This window comes from Dipodomys spectabilis, unplaced genomic scaffold, assembly GCF_019054845.1.
Source record: "Dipodomys spectabilis isolate Male_0828 unplaced genomic scaffold, ASM1905484v1 ptg000043l, whole genome shotgun sequence".
NCBI lineage: Eukaryota > Metazoa > Chordata > Mammalia > Rodentia > Heteromyidae > Dipodomys > Dipodomys spectabilis.
In genome coordinates, this window is record NW_024870720.1 from 26,339,455 (window position 1) to 26,361,934 (window position 22,480).

The window sequence follows — 22,480 nt, forward strand, 5'->3', positions numbered from 1 at the left end:
ATGATAAGTGATAACAATCCTGAATCTGTAGATTACAAACACGTTAAAAAGGTGATCAACACTACAGAAAAAGAGCATCTGATGGTACTAGATGAAGCAGGCCTGTAGAGAGTGCACACTGGAGAGAGGGAAAGTTACATATCTGGGTGAGTGGTCAAGATATGTTCAAGAATGTGAATTCAAAAATACCTTAAAGTAGATGAGGGAGTAAACTCATATCTAGAAGAGTATACCAGTCAGAGACAAGTGGAGGTGAGATCCTAAGGCAAGGGTGGGCTGTATCTACCCCCAAAAACAGGGAGCCTGGTGAGCCAGATCACAGTGAGAGAAAGCAGTGGAAAAGCAAGTCAGAAAAGAATTAGAGGCTCAAAGCTCTAGTTATAGCTTTTACTCTTAGAGCTCTTGGCAGTCATTTGTGGCTCTGAGCAGAGAAATGACAAAAATAGACTGTTCCCAAAGGTTCTCACTAGCTGTTGTATTAAAAATAGACGGTAGTGAATAAAAAGATTTATTCCCAGGATATATACCTTCATGTTCCTAAATCTAAAACTAGAGATTGCCAAGGATTGGTAATGCGAACATTCCTCTTAACAATGAAGAGGAAAAATACAAAGAGAAATCAAGAGTTAGAACTAATACAGAGAACAGTCAAGATCACCCAAGGATTGGAATAGTACCAGATAGAGCCATGTTCCCCTATTTCTGGGATGCAAGCAAGACAAAACCAATCTGAGACCAGCCTCAAAGAGAAGTTCTTTTTTCAAGGACTATAGCTACAAGAAGCCTGGTGTTTTTATCATGTCACCTTGAGCAGGCTAGTTGGCCTCTTTCATATATTAGACAAATTTAGTCAAAATTATATGGGAAGCAATGACATTTGCACCCCTGAAGTTAGTGATTCTTAATGCACTAAGAAAATATCCTGAACGAGGCGATCTTTTACCTTCTAGACATAAATAAGTATAAAACGTCAAACATATTTTTCTTTTATCAAATATTTGAATTCACAGAAGCAACCTAACCCCACTTTGGGATATCCTCCAACAAAACCAACTCCAGAGCAGGTGACACTACTGAACCAACAGCAATCACATCAGGTAAGTATCCAAGAATAGACAAGATCTTAATCCAGCAAAGAAAGCACTTTAAGATTGATGGATTTAAAAAATCAAGATTTACAACTTAGTATCATAACTGAACAAGAGAGCGAGAACTTCCTTTTGGGGAGAATGCAAGATGTAAACACTTTTCTATTTCCTTTTTTTGACTAAAATTAGCACAGCACTAGTCTCTTTCCTTTCGTCTTAATAATGCTTTGTTTAAAACTAAATCTAATAAACTTTGAAAAGCTATAGCAGCACCTACTTACAAACTTTGGATCTCTATATTCATGACATAGTGTGACATATATTATGTAGTATTTAAAGAGATAGAGGAGAGTATGAGGTAATCTATAAAAATAACTTTAAATTTTCTCCTAGTTTTAAATCATTTGTTTCTGATAAGCTTAGTGTTGCTTTAAAAATCTATTTCTTCAAAGCATAGTTTTGAGAATTATCTCTTAGCTAGTATGTTCCTTCCCTTCCAATCTTCCTCTGCTACAAAGATCCCTTATTTACATCAACACTTGATGAAATACTATAATCAGATAATACTATAGTCTAATGTTTTCTTTTTGTTCAATGGACATTATCAGACACTCAAGTCAGGAGCCAATATCTTTCCTTAAGGAACCTGCAGCTTATACAATTTTTTTAAGGAAAAGAATACAAAATTAGTATGTATAATTATATCCTGAAGTGAATGTTTATAATGAAATAAGAAATAGAAGTAATTCAGTTGATATATACCATAAACTTGACCCACTTCTAGAACACCTACCAGGAGCACAAAAAAAAAAAGAACAATAAGGCTTACTAGAACAATGGAAGTATAATGAGAGACCCTGAAGCTTCACCTTCATTATTCTAATGGCAAACACATCTCTGGCAAGAGTATAGATTTCTTGAGGATATCTACTATTGACAGAGTAGCAGCAACATAAACTTGCCTAATACATCAATTTCAATGCCCTGCAGGTCTTCCCTTCTTTAAGTCTAATACCATTAACACACTTGTTCACCCTGGGGTCAGATCTGCAACTGGTAAGTACTCTTTTATATTATTTTAATGCCAATTAAACATAATACCTGGTGCTGAGCATGAAGGAAGGCAAGGAATTGGACATTTCCATGTGTAAATATACACTTATTCACTGTAAATAACTGAAAGAGAGGAGCAAGAGCCAATCCACCCTACAAAGATTTTTTAGTGTTAATTAATCTAATTTTTCAACTCTTTTCTTCTTCAGTCCCTCTCATCTCTTCTCCAAGTTCCTGACTTCGTTCCTTTATTTGATACTCCCAAATCCCCACAGCCACATTAAAAACTATGATCACTATTAAAACCCCAACAACAAGAACAAACTATAAAATAGGATAGATGTCTTTAGTCCGTGCAGAGTTTGTAGAGTTTAATTTATTTAAGGATGGAAAATACATTACTGATTAAAGTATATCTTTCCAGTGCTCAGATTTAAATGTTATGACTCATGTTCCAGATTAGATGTTTTCTTCTTCACCCTGCAATTTTCATGGGAATACCTATGAAAATTCACTTCTTCCAAAAATAAATAAATAAATAAAGTTACCAGGAAAATTCCAAGAGTCCTTGCTGTCTTAGCCAGAAAGGCAAAGCAGTAGGGAACAAAACCACATTATTTTCAAAGAGATTGAGTTAATTGCCATACAATAATTAGCTATGGAAAATAAAGTAGCAATGAAACCTGTTCTTTTTTCAGATTAAACAAATCTTTGGATTCAACTCTGTATCTAATTATACATGCAATATAATATTATGTATTTACATTTAAAATCTTCTCTTTAAATATGTTTTTAAATTTACTAAGTATGTTTTAGTATCATGGATATTCAAATGTAAAACATAGCAATAATGATAATGAAAATCTTCTCCGTTGCCTGACAGCTCAGTCATGCCACTGGAATAGCACCTGGAACACACGCTCTCCCAGTGACCCTGGGAGCATTGAATGGACAACAGCAGCTACCATCACAAGTGAGTTTAACTATTGGACTTCATTTTATCCTTAGACAACACTTGCTCACAAGTGAAGCTTATAAGATTGAAACAAACATACAAACATACATACATATATATATACTCTATGCATATGTACATATACACACACATGTGTATCTATACACACATAGTATATATTTGGAGAAACTGAGAGGAAATAAGATTTATTGCATTCTAATATATTGTTTTCTATTCAAGACTTTCAGAAGAGTTAGATACTATTCAATACATCTTAAAAGTGAAATAATTGATCTAATTTCTCAAGTATTCTTCTCTTTTCTAAGTTTCTGTCCAATTCTTCCATCATAACTTCTTTGATGCTGCCTAAAGCACAAGCAAAGTCATCCCCTCAAAAAAAATTAAAAAATGAAGAAGTTCATCTTCAGCAAATCTAATCTTTCCTTGTACTCTTTTTTCATGCCTATTCAAAAAAAAAAAACTCCAAGAGATTTCAAGTTACTTACTTTTAGTAAAACTCCTGGAAATGTCTCTTATACTGAGATAAAAACAACATATTTAAGATACCGTCCCTTCTTTGGAAATATTTGCATTATAATGTTAATGTTAATAAAATCAAATTCTTACCTTCTTAAAACTTTTATACACCATTCAACAAGCTCTAGAGAAAAATACGATAATCCTCTTATGGTTACATTAAGTTTTGTTTGGGGGTACCTATTCTTCCCACCATGTAACCTCAGTCCTGTTATCTCTATAAGATTGTATCCTTATTTTTGTAAAACCAATATGTTAGTTAAAAGGAATTTATAAAATACATGTAAACCAGAAGAAACAATAAAATTCCTCCAAAATTCTATCACCATTAACATAGAAGTAGGAAGATAGAGGAGACAGAAGTAGGAAGAGGAATGTCCAAGTCTAGCCAGGACAAAAACAAGAGACTATATTGGAAAAACAAACTAAAAGGTAAAAGACTGGGAACATGACACAAGTAGTAAAATGCTCGCCTAAGAAGCATTAGACCTTGAGCTCAATCACCAGTACTAAAAAGAATTGAAAATAATACATTTCTTATTTTATTTATATCTTTAAATGGCTGTACAAATGAGTTTCCATTTAACAAAAGAAAATAATATATATGTTAATATAAAAATCTGGGTAATAAAATTCATCTTCTAAAAAGATATTAGAAACATGCAAATGAGAACCTCTTTAATACATAATCCTAGTATAATCCATGTTCTGTCTGCCACCCTCAGTCCATGTGAACCTTGAAGTCAGACTTAAAGCTTCTTAATCCTCAGAAAACATTTACTCACTACAGTCAAAGATATTAGTGTCACTGTACATATCACCAAAAAAGGAATTGTATTGAGAATCTAACATTGCACACTTCCCAACGTGCAAGAATGTAAATCAATCTCAGTTCTCTGTGAGATAGTTTAATATATCCCTAGGTTATGATACCCTATCTCCTGAGCAACTAGAGTCTTCCAATCCAGCATCTCTCCCTATTGAGTAGCTCACTTTCTCTGTCAAAAACCTACATATCTTTTCCTGGGTGCCAGTGGCTCATGCCTGTAATCCTAACTGCTCAGGAGGTTGAGATCTGAGAATAGAGTTTCAAAGCCAGTTCAGGCAGAAAAATCTGTGAGAACCTTATCTCTAATTAACCACCAAAAAGCTATAGGTAGAGCTGTGGCTCCAGAGTAGAGTACTACCCTTGAGTTAAAAAAAAAAAAAAAGCTCAGAGACAGCACTCCACCTCTGCGTTTAAACCCCAAGACCCCACACACGAAAAAAAAAATCTTACATATCCGTTAGCTCCAAATTATCAAATAAAGGCCACCCTGATTAAGACAGGGCTCTATAAACATGCAACCCTTGGTTCCATGCATGGTAGGCAAGCACTCTACCACTAAGCCACATTCCCAGTCCTAGAGCCAGCTTTTTATTATAACTTTTAATTATTTTTTTTTGGTCAGTCATGGGTCTTGAACTCTGGGCTTGGGCACTGTCCCTCAGCTCTTCAGCTCAAGGCTAGCACTCTACCATTTGAGCCACAGTGCCACTTCCAGTTTTCTGGTGGTTTATTGGAGATAAGAGTCTCATGGAGGTTCCTGCCAGGGCTGGCTTTGAACTACAATCCTTGGATTTTAGTCTTCTAATTAACTAGGAGTTCAGATGCCCAGCATCAATTATTTTGCATGAGCAATTTTAATTTAATGTCAGATCATGAGTATAATGAATCTTTCATCAGTGTAACTCCAGAATCATCTTTAAATATATTTTTACTTAATTTTCCTCTCTTTCTATTCAGATGTTACCAATTATTGTAGCATCACTTGGAGCCCAGGTAAGATCATTTTAATAATGCTTTCATTGTAAATTACCTTGGTATAAAATATTAACCTTGTCCAAGTCAACACTTAGTCACAAGCTTCTAACTTGCTTTACACTGTATGGCCCCTGATAATAACAAGAACTAACAATAATTGAGCACTGTCAATGTGCCAACTATAGTTCTAAGTACTTTACATATATTGCTTCATTTAACATTGGAAAAGGTCTTGAAGACATTATTTTATATCAAATATGAAGATCAGTAGAGATTTATAACTACTCAGTTCTAGTCAGCCAATCAATCCTCTGAACATAAATGTTAAAGAAAGAAAATAATGGGATTAATTTAATAGTTTATGATTTAGGAAAATTCTTTTTTAATCTCAAATATTTGAACAATGAATCTCTTTTCTAAAAATGTTCAAACATTTTACGTCTTTTCTTCTTCCTTTTGTGAAAGTAATTCTTAGCTGATATAACTATCAGGGTCAAGATCAATATTTGCATTGGGTGACAGCTTTCACTCCTAAAAACCACAATCAAATACAAAATTCCCTTAAACTCCTATTCCACATTTTGGACCATATCCCAAGAAAGCAATCTGAAATACAGCAAAGGTTGATGAACAATATGTTCATCAAAACAATATTTGTAATAGAGAAAAATATGGGATATAATTTTCCTACAGTACTTGGGTTTGAACTCAGTTCTTGCCTTTCTCTACCACTTGAGCCACGTCTCTAGCCCTTTTATGCTTTAGTTATCTTTTAGATAGATTCTCCTGATTTTTCCTTCAGCTGTTCACGTTCTTGTACATCTGCACCTCTCTGATAGCTGGGATTACAGACTTAAACCACTGTATTGTTGTTCCTTGAGATAACATCTAAGAGTAACCTTAAACGTTAATCTTCCTTCTGCTGAAATATCTTCTATCTCTAAATACCTAGGATTACAGGTGTGAGCTACTTCACCCCACTAGGACGTACCTTAAGTTTAAGAACAAAAACAGATGGGAAGGGCAAACAAAGGAGGAGGCTACAATGCTTGATAGGAAATATACTCATTATCTTGCCCTTGTAATTGTAACCCCTCTGTCAGTATTTGCACAATAAAAAAAATAAAAATTATAAAAAGAACAAAAACATAGTTCAGCAAACAACAAAACAAGAGCAAATACTATATGGCTATCTAGAATTATGTTCATTAATTTTTTCAGTAATACAGTTAAGGGATTATTATATAATACTAAGAGAAAAGACAAAAATGCATGAGTATTATGTAAAATAAGAAATATATCAAAAACAAGTGGAAAAAGTTCATTAATCCTAAATGGTGAAATTATGTCTTTTGTTTTCTCTATTACTCTGCATTCTCCATGTTTCCTCCAATGTGTTTCTATTTCTTAATAGCAAAAAATATTAATGACCTCAATTAATAATCATTAGCAGTCATACATTTATGCAGGTCACAAAAAACAAATTGACAGGGCTGGGAAGGTGGCTCAGTGGTACAGTGCTTGCCTTGCATGCATGAGGCCCTTGATTGAATTCCTCAGCACCACATAAGCAGAAAAAGCCAGAAGTGGCGCGGTGGCTCAAGTGGTAGAGCGCTAGCCTTGAGCTGAGGAGCTGAGGGACAGCGCCCAGGCCCAGAGTTCAGGCCCCACGACCGACCAAAAAAAAAAAAAAAATTAACATTGTTCAAAATAAAAACAATCTCTCTTTATAATATTTAAGTTTTTAATTTGTGTTATATATCTTGCCTTTAAAATATTAAACATTGTATAACACTTTGTGTTTATAATTTTATTTTTAGGGTGCTATCCTAAGCTCAGAAGAATTGGTAAAAAAGAATTTATCACTTTCATTTTCAATTCTGTTCATTTCCCCCACAATGTTTTCTGTCATCTCATAGTCTCTCTTGACTATAATCCCTGACTCTAGTGTACACTTCAATAAGTTTAATATTTTTATACAGCCTTAAATTAGTTTATTCTTTTTCTGAGGATTTCATTATCCTTCTCCAGTTAGTTTCCCATTAACTTGACCTAACATTGATTTCTTTAATGTATTACCATTAGATTCAAATGTTTAGAGATTTAACATTTTTTAACTTTATTAAAACCTAGAATCATATACTTCAGAAGTATGTGCATACAAAAATATTGTTTATTTCTAGAAAGATTGAATTTGTTGTATTTTAATTTTGTATGAGAAAATACTTTTCTAGCATCTGAGAGTGATGGATGAACTTCTTAATGCACTTGAATAACTTGAAAGTTATACTTAAATAAACTCCCTGTCACCATTAGTAAGCCCTTGTACACAATCATTCATAAGCATGTTTAGAGCAAATTGCTTGCATTAATAAATTTAAACATGACAATAGAAATAAGAAACTGATGCAAAATATGGAGACATTTTTATTATGCAAAGGCATATATTCACTATATTGTCCATAGGTAATAATCAAGTTATGGGTCCAGTATCTCTTTTGCCAACAGTGATAGAGTAGGAATAGAAAGACTAGATTAGGATCCAAACAGATAAAAAGTATACCAGTGATTTTCAAACTTTTTTGTTGTTGTTTAACAGATAGTAACGATTACATTTTTAATGCAGCTTGAAAATGCACATATGGACATACACCCAATTTCATGAAACAATACTTACCCTTATTATATGGAATGCACTCTGGTAACTTAGAGTTTCTTCTGCTTAATTTTTAATGATTGTTATCACTCACTTTTCTGTCAAAATGATACTATACTTCTTTGCTCATCCAGCCTAAGTCTAGTTCTGGTTTCAGTATTTCTTTGGTCTAAAACAATGTTCCCCAAACTTCAGTCTTGCCCTACCAACTCAAGATAACTTTAAGAACTATAATTCAGGCCTGCACACTCAGTATCTCTCTAACAACAGAAAACTCCAAAAGAGAGTTCCTTCAGCAAACTCAAAAGCACACAAATGTCTGAACTGCCAAGAGAAATATTTCTGCCTGGAAACTCCAATGCCTTTGAAAAATACATAGACATAAACTCTAAAGAGTTTATTTATTATCATGAGAATGATAATTTGTTAATTTCCTAGAACTAATTGTTTCAACAACTTTTAGTCTCATATTACTTTTTAAAAACTTTATAGGCAAAAGAAAGGCTAGATTTTAGATCAACAGAGATACGGCTTATCACTGCTGTATGGATTTTCTGTCTTGGTATTACATTCAGATAATAACAAATTAGACATAATTTCTTTTCCTATGACTGGTTTCCCTTTTCTGAAGAAAATGGAGCCCATCACACAATCCCAACAAAGAAACCAGCACAAGGCTTTGCTCTAGTAAGAGAGATATGTCCTCTCAGGAGATATCTCCACCATCCTGACTTTCCTACTCCAACTTCCGGCCCTCCAAAGAGAAAAATGTGTTCTTTCTTATTTTATTTTCTATTTCTTCCCCTTATTGCAGCCACTAGCCTCACAAATCTTCACAGGCCTCCTCATTCATCCCTTGTTCCCTGGAAGCATCTTGCCCACCAGTCAAACTGGGCCTACTCCAGGTGCTCAGGATGGAGTCTTACCTGCAGGACAAGCAGGAGTAAAACCTGCCATCCAGGGAACCACAGAGAGTCACATCTCAACTCCCAGTGTTACAGATGATGACCTTGGAGGAACAACCCCTGCAGGCGTCCGAAGGGGCATGCACACTACTATGGAAGAAACCACTGCAGACTGACCAAACAGTGAGTTCTCCCATCCTTCAGCCATGAAAGACATCTGTCTTGCCCTAACAAAAACAAATCTTAATAAAATCAGGGAGCACTGCCGGCTCACTCACAGTTAATTCAAATCATGTGAAGGAAACTTTTTATAGACAAGTTTATTCTAATAAATTCAAAGAGAAACATGAAATTGCATTCCAACTGGTAATGCAAGTTGTTTATTCCTATAAATGATAGGAAATTAAAATCAAGACAATAGTGTCATGTACTGTAATACCAACATTTATTAACTATTTTAGGAATAAAGCTGATAAAAAAAATTCAAGCTTTGTGTCCCAGGAAATATAAAAATATACTGACAGAAATGAAAGATGATATTAAAAATGAAGCCTTAGAAGGTTCACTGGCTGGAAATCATAATATTAAGATGTCAATTATCCTCACACTGATTTATGAATTACATGCAATTGTAATGCAACATCCCAGCAGAAATTTTGAGGAATTTTATTTATGCTGATACTGAGGCTTGAACTTAAGATCTCATGCTCTAATTCAGCTTTTTCATTCATGGCTAGCACTCTATCAACAGAATTATCTTATTTCATTTTACTGTTATTTTATTTTATTGAAACTGACAAGCTAATTTATGGAAATGCTAAGATACAAAGAGCCAAAAAACTCAGAAGAACAACAGAGTTTGCCTTTATATTAGTCAGACTTCATCTCTGTGGCTAAATAAATACCTGAAAGAACAATTCAGGGAAGGAATAATTTGTTTTAGCTCATTATTTCAGAGGATTTAGTCAATTCACTTAACTTTGAGCTTCTGAGGTTGTTAAGTCATGGTGAACAGGAATCAGAATAGATGAAAGGACCCAGGAACCTCATCTAACATGAAGGGATGTTTTTATTAGGCTACTTGCCCTATGCCGTTGACCCTAAAGAAGATGTGTAACTGTTGCCATGAATTGTCATGATGTATTTTCCAACTTAGGTCAGAATTGGATGAATTTGGAAGTAGACTGTACTTCTTCCTGTCTCCCCTAACACACACACCACAAAAGACACATTTCAGCTCATCATGACTATTTCTCAGTGCAGTGATTGGAATGAGCCACAGAACTTAAATAATAGTAGAAGCAGCTACTAGTAATAGGCTATAGTTAGATGAGTCGAAAAATCCATCTGCATTCCTCACAGAGAGACTTAAAGATGAGTCGAAAAATCTACCTGCATTCCCCACAGAGAGACTTAAAGAAATGTAGTAAAAATAAGCTTCTCAAATGCCAAGTAGCAAAGACAAGTATTTTTAACATATGAGTTCATGAGCCAAACATTTTCTGGTTAGAAACAAAATGATTTGATATATTAATATTTCTGAAAATTAAACTTGATCTCATTTTTGTTTTTCAAGAAGGTTTTTTATGTTAAAACTCAATATGCTTATATCTACATTTAAGAGATATTTTGTTTTCTTCTAGGAATTGAGCAAGCTATTTGAAATTTCTTCAACTAAACAACTTTGAGTTTGCTGATACATGAGCATCTTTTTAAGTAATGATTCCATGGAATAGATTGAGACCCACTGAACAACCTCAGATGAAATTCTTACATTATCTGAAAACTTAATGGAAATTTCAGGAAATAAATGTAGAAAATACTAACCTCTGAAAAATAATAAATAAATGTATTTGTCTTTGAAATGCTACAGTATGCTTCAGAGCTGAAGTATGCTCATTAAAACATATTTTGAAAACTGATTCTTTTCTTCCTTGGGGAAAGAAGAAAAATGGATAACTTCGGAAATTATGTTACCCTGAGAAAGTTCCATGTCATATTAGATTTAGGACTTTCTTTGGAGTAAGGGACACTTTGGTCAAAGAAGAGGACAGCCAACAATATGACATATTTCAGTCTCCTTTCAACTACCTCAAGACCCACTCTTCCATAAGAGACACAATTTTTACTTTATTTTTCAATTAGCAAATTATTGTGATTTATAGTACAGTGTTCTTAAGTTGCTTTTTCTTAAGTTACTTTACAATCAAAGTTAGTGATTATGACATTTACTTTTTGTATCTCTGAAAGTCATAGGCATTGATAAAAATAATCACTAGGCCTGGGAAGGTGGCTCAGTGGTAGAGCGCTTGCTTGCATACATAAGGCTCTGGGTTGGATTCCTCAGCATCACATAAGCAGAAAAAGCCAGAAGTGAGGCTGTGGCTCAAATAGTAGAGCTCTACTCTTGAGCTGAAGAGCTGAGGAACAGTGCCCAGGCCCAGAGATCAGGCCCCACAACTGACACACAAAAAAAAAAAGTAATCATCAAAGCAAATTAATGAAATATTCTTGCTGCATCCACTTAAAAGAAATAATTTTTCTGATCAAAATGTATTCCTTAGACCACTGAAGTTCATCCAGAATGAAAAAGAATAAATAACATTAATATACACTACTGTAGATCCCTACATAGAAGAGTATTTCTCATCATATGAATTTTTCCCATCAGTATGGAGCACATGTAAATACAATGAAATGTATTGCACATCAATTTTTTCATGTGTTTAAAAATTTACTGGTGGCTAAAGATTATCATTTGTTGTTTCAGATTTGCAGAATCAAATGAGATAATGAGATAGATAGGTAGACAGACAGACAGACAGACAGACAGACAGACAGACATATAGATAGATAGATAGATAGATAAGTTTTTCAGGACCAAATTATAGTAAATTAGATTCAATCTTCCAGAAATTTCCATTAATGACTACACAGACTTTCCAACTAACACTCTATTAAATAAAAATTTTCTCTAGTCTTATTTCCTCATTTTTCTTACCTCTAAAATGGGGGGGGGGGGGGAATCTATCATAGGGTTAATCCTATTAAAAGGCTCTACTTATCAAAGATTATTGATAGTCCAAGTAAATACGTGATAACTAGTCAACTCCAAATCATTTCAGATATTCATTTCCTTTTTAATGCCCTGAAGGCCAATTGAGGTTATCTATCTTTCCAAACCCACATTTGCCTCCCAAAACTCCAACATACATATCTTTCCTACAGCAGTAACACACTGTACTTTATTTTGTTTCACTATATGACTACGACTTAACTAATTTAAATCAATTGTGCACCATTTGTAATATGCTACTGCTGGAGGAACCTGAAGACTTTAGAAGGGCTACAGACAGATGAATGGTTTTAAGGGCTAGTTTCTAGGTTCAACTCTCACATTCCTAATTTGTTAAATATATCTCCCTTAAAATACGCTCCCCTTTTCATTCTCTTCCCTCATAGTTACCTTTTCCCATCTTACTAAAGACCTATGCTTCATTTGTCAGTGATCTTACCGTAGAAATTTGCTCTTCAGAACCCAAGACAAATGAGAAATTTGGAATACTAATGCCTTCATTAGAATGAGAATGAACTTTTGCAACTGAGGTAGCTTCTGATTCTTAATTTTCAACAAAATTAAATAAAAACCTGATGGGACTGTCAGGTCACTAACCAATAAAAATAATTTTTGATAAAATTAAAACTACATAAGAGCTGGGTTCCCCTAGCTCACACCTGTAATCCCAGCTACTTGGGAAAGTGAGAGCAGTAGGGTTGAGCTTTGAAGACAGAAAAGTTTAAAGTCTATCTTAAAATAACCAGCATAAAAACAAGTGGTAGATCACCAGCCTACAAAGTATGAGTACAGCCAAGAAGAAAAGAGGGAAAAGGAGGTGAAGAGAAGTCAGCCTTTAAAACTACATATATATCCAGGCACCAGTGTCTCACACCTGTAATCCTAGCTACTCAGGAGGTTGAGATCTGAGGATCACCATTCAAAGAAGCCCAGGCAGGAAAGTATGTGAGACTCTTATCTCCAGTAAACCGCCAGAAAACCAGACGAGGAGCTGTGACTCAAGTGGTAGAGCACTGGCCTTGAGCTAAACTGCTAAGGGACAGAGCCAAGATCAAGAGTTCAAGCTCCATGACCGACAAAAAAAAAAGCTACATACACAAATGACATTCTTTTTTTTCAGAGGTGACATTCTTGAAAAGGCAAAAATATGGGAGCAATACAATAATTAGTGATTTCCTGATAAGAGCATGAATAGACTGAAGAGAGCATTTTCAAGGCAATGAAACTACTCTATACAACATTGTGATTTTAGATATACTGTATGTTATCACACATATGCTGAAACTCATGGAATATACAACACAAGAGTGCAGCCTAGTGTAAAGAATAGATTTAATTTCAAAATAATCTATCAATATTGGGTCAGCAATTGAAACAAATATACCATACCACCATAAGATTATGATAAAGTTACAATGGGAGAAAGGAAAACAGGGTACAGGGTAAAGTTATGTGTTCTATAAACACATAACTTCTAAAAATTAATCTATTAATATTTATTAAATCACAACTTAGTACTTCAAATACTAGCCCCACACTGTATGCAAACTGGTGTAATTTGCTAGAAATCCTCCCCGCTGCTGTACCTTAGACAGTGATGAACCAGCTGGAACCAAGGAAGATAACAACCCATACAAGACATTACTAAAAACAAATTATCTCTAATCTGATAGCCATTCATAAACACAAGTAAGACCTCAAATAGTCAGAAATAAGGATGATTAAGAATGACATTTAGGAGAAAATTGTCACCAATGTAAATGAATTAGTACTACCTATAATACCATGCTAGTGCTCAGGGGAAAAGGGATAAACTGAATGAAGATGGCAAAATGCCATTCAATGAAAAGCTGCTGAATAATAAGAAGTGGTAGGATGGGGAAAGCAAGAATAAATGAGGAAGTTAATCTGCTTAAAGTACTGAATATGTGAAACAACTTTGAACAATCAATGTACACTTAAAACATGAATGACAAGAAAGTAAAACATGTCTTGTCTATGTGAGGATACTCATGAGAGGGGGAAGGGTGAGCAGAAATGGTCAAGGAGATTGAATATATTCAAAATATTGTGTGTGCATGTATGAAAATAGAACACTGATGTTTGTTGGATTGTTTTGGGAAGGAGAGTAACAGAAGGGGTAAATCTGAATGAGGCACATTGTATGTATACATGGACACGTCCAAATGAAAACCTGTTGTACAGCTAATTGATGATAATAAAGATGCGAAAAAATAAACTCCTCTAACAGTCTAAATATCCCTTGGCTCTGGAGACTCAAGAAGCTAGGGAAAAAAGAGTGAAATGATAATAAAGACCGTGTATGACAAACTTACAGCCAGCATTATACTTAATGGTGAAAAACTAAAGCTATTTCCTCTAAATTCAGAGAAAAGACAAGGATGTCCACTCTCTCCACTTCTCTTCAATTTAGTATTAGAATGCCTAGCTAGAGCAATAAGACAAGATGCAAACATAAAGGGGATCCAAATAGGGAAAGATGAAGTAAACTCTCCCTCTTGGCAGATGACATGATCTTGTATTTAAAGAACCCCATAGACTCCACTCCCAAGTTACTTGAGCTGATCCGAAACTTTGGCAAAGTAGCAGGGTGTAAAACTAACCCTCAGGGCTGGGAAGGTGGCTCAGTGGTAGAGCCCTTGCCTTGCGTGCATGAGGCCCTGGGTTCAATTCCTCAACACCACATAAGCAAAAAGAAAAAAGCTTGAAGTGGCGCTGTGGCTCAAGTGGTAGAGTGCTAGACTTGAGCTGAAGAGCTGAGGGACAAGTGGTAGAGTGCTAGCCTTGAGCTGAAGAGCTGAGGGACAGCGCCCAGGCCCAGAGTTCAGGCTCCATGATCAGACCCCCCCCCAAAAAAAAAAATCAATGGCTTTTCTGTATTCCAATAGCTAAAAGAGTGCAGCTGAAATCAGGAAAGCAGCTCCTTTTGTAATAGCCCCACAAAAAAATAAAATACCTAGGAATTAACTAAAGAAGTGAAGGACCTCTATAATGAAAACTGTAAAAACCTGAAAAAGGAAATTAAAGCAGAACAAGGACATGGAGAAACCTCCCATGCTCCTCGAGTGGAAGGATTAACCGTGAAAATGGCAATACGGCCAAAGGCTATTTACAAATTCAATGCAATACCCATCAATATCCCAACCTCACTCTTCAATGAAATAGAAGAAGCAATCCAAAAATTTATATGGAACAATGAAAGACCCTGAATAGCAAAAACAATCCTTAGCAGAAAGAACAGTGCTGGAGGAATATCAATACTAAACTTCAAATTCTACTACAAAGTCATAGTAATCAAAACAGCCTGGTAATGGCCCAAGAACAGACACGAGGACCAATGGAATAGAACTGAAGACCCAGAAATGAACCTACAGATCTATAGCCATCTAATCTTCGATAAGGGAGCTAAAAAAAAAAAAATAGAATGTAAGGAAGACAGCCTCTTCAGTAAATGGTGCTGGCAAAATTGGTTAAATACCTGTAGAAAACTAAAGCTAGATGATTACATATCATCCTACACCAGAATCAACTCCAAATCGATCAAAGACCTCAAAATAAAACAGACACCATGAAAACATTACAGGAAGGAATAGGAGAAACTCTAGGGCTCCTTGGCACTGGATGAAATATTCTTAATAAAGACCCAGAAACACAACAAATCAAAGAAAGGTTGGACAAATGGAACTACATGAAGCTACAGAGCTCTTGCATGGCAAAGGACATAGCTAGCAAGATCAATAGAAAGCCCACAGATTGGGAGAAGATCTTCACTAACCATACAACAGACAAAGGTCTCATATCTAAAACATACTTAGAACTCAAAATATTAAATCCCCCAACAACAAATCCTCAAAGAAACAACTGCCCAAAAATTGGTTAACTACTTGTAGAAAACTAAAGCTAGATCCTTATATATCACCCTGCACCAGAATCAACTCCAAATGGATTAAAGACCTTGAAGTCAAAGCAGACACTCTGAAAACATTACAGGATGGAATAGGAGAAACCCTAGGTCTCCTTGGCTCTGGCCAAAATTTTCTGAATAGAGACCCGGAAACACAACAAATCAAAGAAAGGTTGGACAAATGGGATTGCATGAAGTTGCAGAGCTTCTGCAGGGCAAAGGACATAGCTAGCAAGATCAATAGAAAGCCCACGGATTGGGAGAAGATCTTCACTAGCCATACAACGGACAAGGGTCTCATATCTAAAATATACTTGCAACTCAAAAAATTAAATCCCCCAACAACAAATCCTCAAAGAAACAACTGCCCAATAAATAAGTGGGCGAAAGACTTAAAGAGAAACTTCTCTGAAGAAGAAAGAACGATGGCCAATAGACACATGAAGAAATGCTCAACATCCCTAGCCATAAAAGAAATGCAAATCAAAACAACATTGAGATACCACCTCATTCCAGTTAGAATGGCAAAAATCAAGAACTCTAACAACAACAGATGCTGGAGGGGATGTGGACAGAAGGGAACCTTACTGCATTGTTGGTGGGAATGTAAACTTGTTCAACCACTTCGGAAAGCAGTATGGAGGTTCCTCAAAAGACTTCACATAGAACTCCCCTATGACCCAGCAATCCCACTTTTGGACATTTATCCAAATGTTTACAAACAAGACCACACTAAAGCTACCAGCACAACTATGTTTATTGCAGCATTACTTACCATAGCTAAGATACGGAACCAACCCAGATGCCCCTCAGTAGATGAATGGATCAAGAAAATATGGTATATATACACAATGGAATTCTATGCCTCCATCAGAAAGAATGACATTGCCCCATTTGTTAGGAAATGGAAAAACTTGGAAAAAATTATGTTAAGTGAAGTAAGCCAGGCCCAAAGAAACATAGGTCCCATGGTTTCCCTTATTTTCAATATCTAGTATATGTATGAGTCAAGCGGAAAACGTCAGATAATGTGATGTTAGGAAAATAAACCCTTAGATATGTATTTTAATGTTTTTTTCTTTCATGCATTTGTTTCTAACACATTTATAAGATTATCTCTTTGTTGCTTTCTATGTCCCTCCCCCACAGTATAACCCCTGCTTTCACTATATTTGATGTCAGTATAACTTGTGGAGGAGATGGGGAAAAACAAGTCGTTTAAGGATACAGGTGGACCTGTTGCAACAACGAGAAGTACAAGTTGTCATGTCGAAAACGAGTTTTACAACGTTGGTGGGGGGGGGAGGATTGGGGAGGGGGGAGGCTGGGAAGGGATGTGAAGGGTAAACAAAGGAGAAGGCTGCAATGCTTGATAAGAAATGTACGCATTATCCTGCCCATGTAATTGTAACCCCTCTGTACAGTATGTTCACAAAAAATTAAATTAAATTAACAATAAATAAATAAACATTTTTTAAAAAACTGCCCATTTAATAAGTGGGCTAGAGAAACTTCTCTAAAGAGGAAATAAGAATGGCCAATACACACATAAAGAAATGCTCCCCCAGAACAGTCAAATAAAAAAGTAGTAGATGACATTTATTGGGGCTCGGAAGGTGGCTCAGTGGTAGAGTGCTTGCCTTGCATGCCTGAGGCCCTGGGTTCGATTCCTCAGCACCACATAGCAAAAAAAGCTGGAAGTGGCACTGTGGCTCAAGTGGTAGAGTGCTGGCCTTGAGCTGAAGAGCTGAGGGACAGCGCCCAGGCCCAGAGTTCAGGCCCTACAACTGGCAAAAAAAAAAAAAAAATGTACTCATTACCTTACTCTTGTCACTGTAACCTCTCTGCACAGCATCTTTACAAGAAAATAAAACTGTAAAAAAAAAAAAAAAAAGGGGAAGGGGTAAAAGGCCATAAAAATGCAAGTTCATTCTTTCAATGAAATACTGGCAGATCTGACTAAGAGAAATCAAACATGAGATTTAAGAAGCCACATTGAAAAGGCTCAATGGGATGAAGAAAACACAAGTTGAATCTTTTTTTAAGTACTGGAGTTTGAACTCATGGCACTGCACTTTCGAGGCAGGTGCTTTATCACTTGAAGCACACCCTCAGCCTCCTTTGCTTTTAGGTTTTTTTCAGTCAAAGACTGAATTTTTGCCTGAAATTTATGCCTGAGCTGTACTAAACTGTGGTCCTCCTATTTATACTTCCTACATAGCTGGAGTGAAAGCTAGGTACATCACTACATTCATCTATTATTTTATTGGCTGAGATGGGTGTCCCACTAACTTTTTCCTTGGGCTGGCCTCGAACCATGATCCTCCTGATTTCTACCTCCAACACAGCTAGTATCACAAACCTTAGCCTCTGAGCCCAGCTAAAGAATCTTTTAATATAGAAAATTATAATAAATAGACCTGGAAGTGTAGTTCAGGTGGTGGAGGTGGTGGAGTGCCTGCTTAGAAACTTCAAGGCCTTGAGCTCAAACACTATTACCATCACCAAAAACAAAAGAAAGAACATTATAAGAAATAAAATTAGTCACCCAGTTCCGTCCTTTACATGCTATTACCACAAACTCTTCAATGATTATCTTCCATTCACTTTTTTTCTGTGCCTATATATTTCTTCACAAAGTTAAGTCTATACTGTTGTTTAACAGGCCTTTTGCACTAAACTATAGCGGACATGTTTTATGTAATTATTTTCCTAAATCAATTTTAACAACTACACTGTTTTTAATGTTATGTTATTGTAAAGATGCTGTACAGAGGTGTTACATGAGCAAGGCAATGAGTACAATACTTTTCAATCATTGTTACCCCTTCCCTTGTTGGTGTCCCATTATCCCTACCCTCTCCCATCTCCCACACTCCTCCCCACCCCATCCTACCAACCCCACCCTCGCCAGAAGTTGTAAAGTTCATTTCCAATCTACTGTCCTGTGGGTATCCTTGTTGCAATGGGTCATCCTGTGTCCTTGTTTCAGCGTTTTGTTATTCCCCTTCCCCTCTCCTAGATTAGACAAATGTATATACAAGATGCAGGGTACCAAAATCAAGTACAGTGACAACAGGGGATATACCAAAGGGGAAAGAACTGACAAAGGAAACAAACAAAAAAGAAATAAAAATAATGCATTTAAAACAATAAGAATAAAGACAGACCTCTTATGTCCATATCTTGGGGTTCATTTCACTTAACATCATTTTATATGGACATATGTACATAGCTTTTGAGCTTTTCAGCTCATCTGATAAGATTATCCTATATGTACACTAATTATTGCGAATAAGGGGAACCATGGGACCAATATCTCTTTGGGACTGCCTTACTTCCCTTAATATGATTTTTTTCCAAGTCTTTCCATTTCTTAACAAATGGGATGATATCATTCTTTTTGATGGAAGCATAGAATTCCATTATATATATACATATATATAAACATATATATATCACATTTTCTTGATCTATTCATCTACTGAGGGGCATCTGGGTTGGTTCCATATCTAAGCTATGGTGAATAATGCTCTGATAAACATAGTTGTGCTAGTAGCTTTAGTATGGCCTTGTATGTGATCATTTCGGTAAATGCCCAAAAATGGGATTTTTGGTCATATGGGAACTCTATGTGTAGTCTCTTGAGGAACCTCCATACTTCATTGTGCTTTTCTTTAATGATTAACCCTAATTCATAGACATCAATTCCCTAACATACTTACAGATATTTTGTACTAGAAATCTTTGTCTATGTTGATCTATCCATATCAAAAGTAAAATTGAAATTTCCTATCACTGTGTGTATGTTTTTCCTCCTCTCTATCCACAAATTGGAATCCGTGCAATGATTTGGTGATTTTCTTTTCCTTTTTCCCTCTTCATCACAAAGATTAGTAGGTACAAAAATAATGAAGTGCATCTGATCATGTAAATAATATCTCTTGAAATGAACTCCAAGAAATGGAAACAAAAGTTTACTCTTTGTTTCAATTTTTGTTTTCTTTTTGTCATGTTTGTTCATTTAGCTGTCTTTGGAAGGTAGGGGGAACACAGAAATGGAGGGACTAAAGGTAAACAAATGTAGCAGCTGTACTCACTAGACACTACTTTGAAAATGAAATATACAACTTATAGCTAAGGATGGGAGGAAAAAATATAGAGAGCAAGGAGAAGGGTGACATTGTCCAAAAAGAAATGTACTCTTAAGGTTCATATTTGAGTATTCACAGAGTAGCATAAAATCAGCAAGCAAGGTGACACAATTCCTGAATTGAAAAAAATATGGGGACAAAGGAGTTGGTAGTAAAACAGGAATGTAACAACTCTGTACATGACTCTGGAAAACCACATTACTTCAAATGGGATGCTAACCAATCTTTCTCCTGTTTTAAGATAACAAAAGTCTGATATTGAACTAGCTATTCTCAAAAATCAATGTAGTCATAATAAATTCAACTTTTAAACTTAAATTACTGATTTATGAAGCCACACCTAAATAAACGATTGATATCTATGAGCAATATTTGTCCTTTTCTCTATGTATGTGTGTACAGAAAGGATGAGTCTGGTGATATTTGAAAAAAAATCAAAGTCTTGGCTATGTATGCATATATTTTCCTATGTGCTGTTAAGCAGATTCATATAACTGTAAACATAAATTTTATCATCCTTTTCTCAGCTTTTCTCTAAATGTCACATAATATCATAAAAAGAAGACAAAAGTATTCTCAATGACAGAAACAGAAACTAACATTGTCATGTCACAAGCTGGAAGGAATTTACAGTAATTATGATCTGTATGAAGCTGAATTTAGATGAACCCATTCTGGCTTCAGTCCATGGTGTAATCTATGTTTGCTTCATGAATCAGAGATTTCCTAAAGTGGATACAAAGATGTTTCTTTTTTTTTTTTTTTTTTTTTTTTGGGTCCGGTCGTGGGGCCTGAACTCTGGGCCTGGGCGCTGTCCCTCAGCTCTTCAGCTCAAGGCTAGCGCTCTACCACTTGAGCCACAGCGCCACTTCCGGCTTTTTTCTTTTTGCTTATGTGGTGCTGAGGAGTCGAACCCAGGGCCTCGAGCATGCAAGGCAAGCACTCTACCACTGAGCTACCTTCCCAGCCCACAAAGATGTTTCTTAACACTGAGAACAAAAACCAATATGAACTCTGGGTAGCCAATACTGTGCATGCCTTGGGCTCTCTATTTCTGAACCTTATTTAATTACTCCCATTAACTCATAGCACATTTGTGATGGTATTTTCATGAGTGTCAGCTTAGGACGTCAGAGTGTCACCTTGTGCATGCACCAGCTTCTTCAGTAGTTACTTTTCTCAGAGCAGCTATCTCCTAGGAGAAATCGTGGTGTGGGTAAAAAACATAACCAAAACCTAAGAGCAAGCACTCCCAGCTCAGGAATGAAGAAGATGATTCCAAGATGGTAAACATGACAAAGATCCTTTTCATTTATGTTTTTTGCCAGTACCTAGCTTTGAACTCAGGGCCTCAGGCCTGCTCAGCTTTCTTGCTCATGGCCCATACTCTAACTTGGGCCATCTCCAACACGACTTTTGCTAGTTTTTTTTTTTCCTATTTTTTATTGTGAAAATACCATACAGAGGGGTTACAATTACATGAGCAAGGTCATGAGTACATTTCTTATCAAGTATTGTTGCCTCCTCCTTTGTTTTCCCCCTATGGTCCCTGTCCCTTCCCATTCTCCCCCACCCTGCCCCCCTCCCATGCCAAAGTTGTAAAGTTTGTTTTTCAGCATAACATCTTGTACATCTCATTATTGCAATGGGTCCACCTGTATCCCTATTTAAACAATTTGTTTTTTCCCTTCCCCTCCACAAATTATAACAACATCAAGTACAGTGAAAACAGGGGTTATACCGTTGGGCAGGGACATACAAAGCAACAAAGAAATATCTTATAAATATGTTAGAAACAATAGCAAAAAAGAAAAAATATTTGAGTCCTTATCTTGTGGTTCATTTCACCTAACATCACCTTAGCTGACCTTTTCTGCTTGACTCAGACATATACTAGTTATTGCAAATAAGGGAAACCATGGGACATATGTTTCTTTGGGCCTGGCTTACTGCACTTAATATAATTTTTTCCAAATCTTTCCATTCTCTAACAAATGGGGCAATGTCATTCTTTCTGATGGAGGCATAGAATTCCATTGTGTATATATACCACATTTTCTTGATCCATTCATCTACTGAGGGGCATCTGGGTTGGTTCCATACCTTAGCTATAGTAAATAATGCTGCAATAAACATAGTTGTGCTGGTATCCCAGTTACAATGGCTATAATCAAGAACTCTAATAACAACAGATGCTGGAGGGGATTGTGGCTATGAAGGGAACCTTACTGCATTGTTGGTGGGAATGTAAACTTGTTCAACCACGTTGAAAAGTAGTATGGAGGTTCCTCAAAAGACTCAACATAGAGCTCTCCTATGACCCAGCA

The 22,480-nt window shown here is 35.9% G+C and overlaps 1 protein-coding gene across 1 annotated transcript; it reads left to right on the top strand.

Annotated features, from left to right (window-relative positions):
• On the top strand, window positions 1-9,174 carry Amtn (amelotin). The gene is made up of 7 exons (XM_042678382.1): window positions 1-84; window positions 1,011-1,097; window positions 2,079-2,144; window positions 3,025-3,114; window positions 5,420-5,455; window positions 7,258-7,284; window positions 8,908-9,174. Exons 1-7 carry the CDS (start codon window positions 1-3, stop codon window positions 9,172-9,174), a joined length of 657 nt encoding a protein of 218 aa, XP_042534316.1.
• Window positions 9,175-22,480: the final 13,306 nt, after the last annotated feature.